The sequence below is a fragment of the Nicotiana sylvestris genome, chromosome 4 (genome assembly GCF_000393655.2).
Source record: "Nicotiana sylvestris chromosome 4, ASM39365v2, whole genome shotgun sequence".
In the NCBI taxonomy this organism is placed as follows: domain Eukaryota; kingdom Viridiplantae; phylum Streptophyta; class Magnoliopsida; order Solanales; family Solanaceae; genus Nicotiana; species Nicotiana sylvestris.
In genome coordinates, this window is record NC_091060.1 from 112,327,824 (window position 1) to 112,334,744 (window position 6,921).

Genomic DNA, 6,921 nt, shown 5'->3' on the forward strand with positions numbered 1-6,921 from the left:
TTCTTTGGTATTCTATTTTATCTGCTACCCCGGAGCATGTTTCCCATTTCCCAGCTTTGATTGCTTATTACCTGTTTACTTTTCCGCCAAATAGTATATAACTGCATAGGTTTATCTGGAGTTTGGTCCTAGCCTCGTCACTACCTCGCCGGGGTTAGGACAAACACTTACCAACACATGGGGTCGGTTGTGCTGATACTACACTCTGTGCTCTTTTGCACAGATCCAGGTCTTAGACAGTAGCAGTAGCGCGGGAGCCAGCTTTCAATCTAGTGAGACACCGAGGTAGCCTTGCAAGTGTCCGCAGGCCCGGCGTCTCCTCTATCTTTATTTCAGTCTGTTATCTCATGTATTCGAGACAAACAATTTATATTTTTCTTTCAAACGGTTGTATTTAGTACTCTTAGAAGTTCGTGAGTAATGTGACACCAGTTCTTGGGTAGAGGCATATGTTGATTTCCGTATAATTGTACATTTTCTTTAATTTAAGTCTTCCGTACATTTGTTAAATTCCGTTGTTTTCATGTTATCACTGATAATCATTAAAAGAAGTGATTTGTTAATGAAGTAAGCTTTTAAGGATTAGCTTGCCTAGCTCACATTAGTAGGCTCCATCACGACTCCCGAGGGTGGAAAATCCGGGTCATAACAACTAATCTGCCTCAACAATTAACTTCCCTCATCTTTATGTGCTTTAAATCAGACCTAAAAAGTATGTGCAAGTCATGCTAGTTATGTGCTTTTGTTTTGAGGAGGTATACATGAGCCTTTTGTCTGTTTATATGCTTCCCATTTATTTGACATATTATCTATTTTTGTATGTCGCCTTAGATTTTTATCCTTTGAAACCAATCAGCCTTATATCCCCTCCATTTAGGAATAGTAGTCCTAAGTGCCTCCGGGACTGATAGGAATGGGACGGGTAATAGCATGCAATAGTAATCGAGACCAATCCGCGTTGTAATACCTTAACGGGGTGGGAAGGGTAGATATGGATATGATGACCGGTGCGCTAATACTACGTGTAACCCCTCTTTTGAGGAGTGATTACCGGGTATTGCATTGATGTGATCCATATTTTTTGTAAACCTAGGACCCCCTTTCTTTATTTCCCCCTTCTATTTTTTAAGCATTGTAACTCCTTATTTAAAATCAGCTCTTTTAATTGCTCTTTCAAACTTTTTTTACTTTCAAACTATTGTGCATTGAAATCCCCTCTTATTTGAGCCTTATCTGCTTATATGTTAATTGCACCCCAAATTCACAATAACTGTCTGGCCGGAAACCACACTAGTAGATCCTGAGGGGTGCCTAACACCTTCCCCTTGGGATAATTTCAAGACCTTACCCAATCTTTGGTTACCCAAACAAACTTAGAATTAAATCTCTATTGGTGTCCTAATGCACCTTAATTATTAGGTGGCGACTCTTCAAATGCAAAAACCTAGTTCCCAAAAGGAATGAGTTGTCCTTCCAAATGATAAACCCGATTTCGCGAGAAAAAGGGGGCGCAACACCTCCAGCACTTGTTCAAATAGAAAGATCTCAATTTGAGGCAGCGGAGATGGTTGGAGCTGCTAAAAGACTATGATATTACTATCTTATACCAACCGGGGAAGGCCAATGTAGTGGTCGATGCTTTGAGTAGGAAGGCGGCGAGAATGGGCAGTTTGGCATATATCCCTGTTGGACAGAGGCCTCTTGTAGTTGATGTTCAGGCTTTGGCCAATCGGTTTGTGAGGTTAGATATTTTAGAGCCCAGTCGGATCTTAGCTTGTGTGGTTTCTCGGTCTTCCTTATTTGATCGCATCAGAGAACGCCAGTATGATGATCCTCATTTGCTTGTCCCCAAGGACAGGGTTCAGCACAACGATGCCAGAGATGTGACTATTGGTGATGATGAGGTATTGAGGATGTAGGGCCAGATATGTGTGCCCAATGTGGATAGGCTTCGGGAGTTGATTCTGGAGGAGGCCCACAGCTCGCGGTATTCCATCCATCCGGGCGCTGCAAAGATGTATCATGATTTGAGATAGCACTACTGGTGGAGAAGAATGAAGAAAGACATAGTGGGATTTGTAGCTCGGTGCCTCAATTGTCAGCAGGTGAAATATGAGCATCAGAGACCGGGTGGCTTGCTTCAGTAGATGGATATTCTAGAGTGGAAGTAGGAGCGGATCACCATGGATTTTATAGTAGGACTCCCACGGACTTTGAAGAACTTCGATGCTATTTAGGTGATTGTGGATCGGCTGACCAAGTCCGCGCATTTCATTCATGTGTGTACTACCTATTCTTCAGAGCGGTTAGCTGAGATTTATATCCGAGAGATTGTTCGCCTACATGGTGTCCTAGTTTCCATCATTTCAGATAGAGATACTCAGTTCACATCGCTGTTTTGGAGAGCCATGCAGCGAGAGTTAGGTATTCAAGTTGAGTTGAGCACAACTTTTTACCCTCAGACGGACGAGCAGTCCGAGCGCACTATTCAGATATTGGAGGACATGTTGTGCACTTGTGTCATTGATTTTGGGGGTTCATGAGATCAGTTTCTACCGCTCGCGGAGTTTGCTTACAACAACAGTTATCAGTCGAGTATTCAGATGGCTCCATATGAGGCTTTATATGGGAGACGGTGTAGATCTCCAGTGGGTTGTTTTGAGTCGGGCGAGGCTAGGCTTTTGGGTACAAATTTGGTACAGGATGCTTTGGACAAGGTTAAAGTGATTCAGGAGCGGCTTCGTATGACGCAATCAAGACAAAAGAGTTATGCTGACAGGAAGGTTCCAGATGTGTCTTATATGGTTGGGGAGAAGGTTCTACTGAAGGTTTCACCCATGAAGGGTGTTATGAGATTTGGGAAGAAGGGCAAATTGAGCCTTCAGTTTATTGAGCTTTTGAGGTGCTTCGGAGGATTGAGGAGGTGGGCTTATGAGCTTTGCCTGCCACCTAACTTGTCGAGCATGCATCCAGTATTTCATGTGTCTATGCTCCGGAAGTATATTGGCGACCTGTCTCATGTTTTGGATTTCATCACGATTTAGTTAGACGGTGATTTGACTTATGATGTGGAGCCAGTGGATATTTTGGAGCAGTAGGTCCGAAAGTTGAGATCAAAGGATATAGCTCCAGTAAAAGTGCTGAAGAGAAATGAAAAATACATCAATAAAATTAAAATTTTAATCAATAACATATGGAATACAATAATAACTCCTAGAAGAAAAAGAACTCTTTTAGTTTATGCTTTTGATGCGAGCAAATATTATATGACCAACTAGTCTTTGATCGAATTAGCAAGCACAGTCAAATTTTTCTATAACAATCTGATTTGTTCCAATATTTTATTGTTTTTATAGTGAAATATTGTTATATAGGATATATATTATAATATTATATAAAAATCGGTTCCGAAAAAAATTTGATTTTTGTAATGAATGATTGTTATATAGAGATGTTATAGAGAGGTCTAACTGTATACATAATTCTTCACTAAATATGAGTGTTATCTTATCTCATCGAGGACCATATTTTTTTAAAAACTTAACTATTACACTGAGTAGAATTTAGACGGGTGAATTAATCCTCCATCATTTTGGTAGAAAACACAGAAAGTGAAATAAAAAAGGTTGAAACTAAAGGAGAAAAAACCTTCATTTTCACTGATATACATTTGATGAACGACCATATATACAAGTTACAATTGTGGTTAAGTAAACCTCAGACTCAGAGTAGTAATATTACACTCAACCACCGGCTTGCATTTTGCTTGCCGGGGTGGCCTAGAAAACAATATTTTATACTTTGGCGTAGTAAATTTACATTTACCAAACTTGTTACATGTTGTAAAACAAAACAAAAAGAGAAACTTCAATAATGGTTAGTGTCACAAAATTTTCCATCCATCTGATTTTGTACTGCTTTGATAGCAGCAACTCTAGCAGCAGTGGCAGCTCTGTTTGCAGCCATCACTGCTTTGTTCACTTGTTCATCCACCCTCCTTAATTTAATTGCATTCTCTGCTGCCTTTCTAGCAGCCTGCAAAACCCACAGCAAAATAAGCATCAGAAATTGACAATTCAAAGATTGAGCAGTACCAAGGTATATGTATTAAATAAATGAGAAAATAAGTAATTTTCTTACCTGAACAGCTCGAAGGACAGCATCAGTAAGTGGGGGCAAAGGAGTTTTCAAATTGCCAGAATCCCATTCCCCACACCTTGTCTCACCATTTCTAAATGTGTACATTCCGTAGCCTTGCTTGCGCCCTTCATGCCATGACCCTTCATAGCAATGTCCATTTGCAAAGTGATACACACCAAAACCATGAATCTTGTCTCCAAAATATTCCCCTGCATACCGATCCCCATTCCTACGAAAACAGCCACAAGATTCGTCAGCTCAATGATCTAATTCAAAAAAGATCCAAAATTTGAACTTTATGGGTTCTACCACAAGTCACTTGATTTACTATATTCGAATCTCAATTTTGTTAGTACTTATTTAGCGGAAATTTTTTAACACTTATACATGATTCGGGCCAAAGCTATTGAATTCAAATGATTCCACAGGTTGATCTCATCATGAAACAGGATGTGGCATTTTTAGCACAGAGGAAAAAAATTCAGCTTCTTCCATGAAGTTTCCCCTCAATCAACAGGTTGTGTTGTATGTGCCTCACAAACACATTTTAAAGTTGGGTGCAAGAATTAGTATGCTCTCGTTAGGCAACATGACAGAAAATTACATAGCCCAAAACAAGAAAAACACTGTAGCTGAGCTGTCCAAGTTGCTTTATCGCGTAATTTGGTATTCCCACTCAAAATACAATAACATTGGTTATTAGTTATGAATTCATTGTCCTACACAGCTGTCTCTCCTAATCCATCACTAACAAACAACAATCAACAGTCCCAAAATAGTAAGCATGAATCAAAAAAGCATCCAAGAATTACAGCAACACAACACAAAAATAGAACTTGTTTTACCTGAAATGGTAACAACCGAGGCCATGTTTGACAGCACGTTTAAATTGACCAATGTAACAGCTACCATCAGAGCAAGACTGAGACCCAATACCATGACTTTGACCATTACACCATTCACCACCATAAGTATCTCCTGTATAGAACTTGTAAACACCATAGCCATGTCTCAATCCTTGCCTATATTGCCCTCTATATTTACTACCCCTAGCCCAACTCTCTATCCCATAACCATCATATTTCCCATCAACCCAATCACCCTCATACCTTCCACTCACAAAATAGTTGTAAACTCCACTACCGTTGCACTTCCCTTTGTGATACTCACCCTCATAGAAATCACCATTGCTGTATACCTCAACTCCTTCCCGGTTCACTTTCTCAAAGTTCCCTTCTTTGTTTGTTTCCCCAATGAACCACTGGACCGGTTTCGACTGGTTTCCTGATAACCCGAGTTTTTTCCCGTATGCTTCACTTAAGTGTTTGAAAAAAATGTAACCTTGGTGAATTGACTGCTTTTTCTTGCTAGCTAAAAAAAGCAGAACCGCTACGAAAATTAAAGCTAACAACAGATTCTCTGAAGTTGGTATATCATCCCTGTTAAAGAAAACGAAAAGGGTGTAAGTAGAAACCGCTAAAATCGCAAGAATGGGAGCTATCCTAGACGGAGCAGGTCGAACCGGTATTGAACCGGGTTTATGCGGCTTCTGCTCTTCAAGGTCCGGTTCATGGTCAACTCCAAGTTCGTTGATGGAGTTAAGGCTGTGGATTGACGAACGGATAGTTGGAGATGACCGTAGAAGTGAAGACTGAGTCCTCATTAGCTTCCCCTGGCTTTTCAGACTGTCCATTTTTGAGTATCTTAAAATCTCAGCCGTTGAATCTTTTCATCAAACTCTTTACTATCCCCTTCGGCTTCATTTCTCAGGCCAGAGGAGGCGCAGGATAAGCGGCTAGTTAACTGCGCAGATTAAAGCAGTTCTATTAAAATATTTTTTTGGAGAGAGAAGTACTAACATATAATTTGAGAGACAGAGATGAACAAGGAGAGATGAGAGTGGACCGGTTTTTATGTGAGATTGTGGAGGTACTTGGATTTAACGTCAGGCGTCGATTTTAATATTCAACGGTTGGATCTGAAGGAATATTTATAGCCGTTGATCATAGTTTTCTTGGAGAAGTTCGCGGTTTTGACGGGGAAGATTTGGTCGTTGGGGATCTAGATTCCACCTTTTCCCGCTTTATTCACTGTGGCAGGCCGGCACGTGCCAACACCACTGTGTAAACTTTCGAATTTAAATTTCTAAGGGATTAATTAAAGTTAAAAACTTTGTAATTTTTTTTGTTTCTCTGAATTGAAGGAGAAAACAATGCTGTGATTTGTCAGTACGATTCTGATCTGAATGACGCTTTGACAACTTTAGGGTCGTTTGGCTGCAACTTGCGAGTTTTCACTTTTATATGCACTGCTTTAGAATTGATGTGCACTTATTTTTTTTAATTTAAGTCAAAAGAATAAAAAAATTATATTTATATATAATTTACTTTTATGTAATAATTTATAGTCACATAAAATATATGTACCTAATTTTACATTACAAATTTAAAAGTTTTTTTAAAAAATTTTATACTTAATCAAATAGATTCAAATAAATTGAAACATATGGAAAGTTATTTTTAATTTATACATTACGGCCGTTACATTAATTATCATTGTATAACTTGCCCCTAAACCAAATGATTCTTTTTCTATTTTGTTTTCTCTAGCTCTATATGTTTTTAGAAGGAAAAAAAATTCGACAGGAGTCTTGGGTACAAATTATTTTGCTCATTCATCGGAACTTGGAGTATCTTTTTATTTTTATTTTTAAATGTTGTTCTTCTAAAGGAGAAAAAACAATAGTGAGATTTGTCAGAGTATGATTCTGATCTGAATAAC

The 6,921-nt window shown here is 39.0% G+C and overlaps 1 protein-coding gene across 1 annotated transcript; it reads right to left on the minus strand.

Annotated features, from left to right (window-relative positions):
• Positions 1 to 3,626: 3,626 nt before the first annotated feature.
• LOC104212933 (uncharacterized) lies at positions 3,627 to 6,021 on the minus strand. The gene is made up of 3 exons (XM_009762308.2): positions 4,986 to 6,021; positions 4,141 to 4,369; positions 3,627 to 4,035 (listed from the first exon to the last, which is right to left on the minus strand). The coding sequence occupies exons 1-3, from the start codon at positions 5,831 to 5,833 to the stop codon at positions 3,868 to 3,870; spliced, it is 1,245 nt and encodes a 414-aa protein (XP_009760610.1). The 5' UTR covers positions 5,834 to 6,021; the 3' UTR covers positions 3,627 to 3,867.
• Between the last annotated feature and the right edge of the window lie 900 nt (positions 6,022 to 6,921).

What these genes read in the sequence shown, in the direction of transcription:
- LOC104212933 (XM_009762308.2), bottom strand. Translation starts at nt 5,833, where the DNA reads ATGGACAGTCTGAAAAGCCAGGGGAAGCTAATGAGGACTCAGTCTTCA. An exon ending in CTCGGTTGTTACCATTTCAG is followed by an intron (nt 4,370 to 4,985) that starts GTAAAACAAGTT and finishes CTGTTTTCGTAG; the next exon opens with GAATGGGGATCGGTATGCAG. An exon ending in CTGTCCTTCGAGCTGTTCAG is followed by an intron (nt 4,036 to 4,140) that starts GTAAGAAAATTA and finishes TGGGTTTTGCAG; the next exon opens with GCTGCTAGAAAGGCAGCAGA.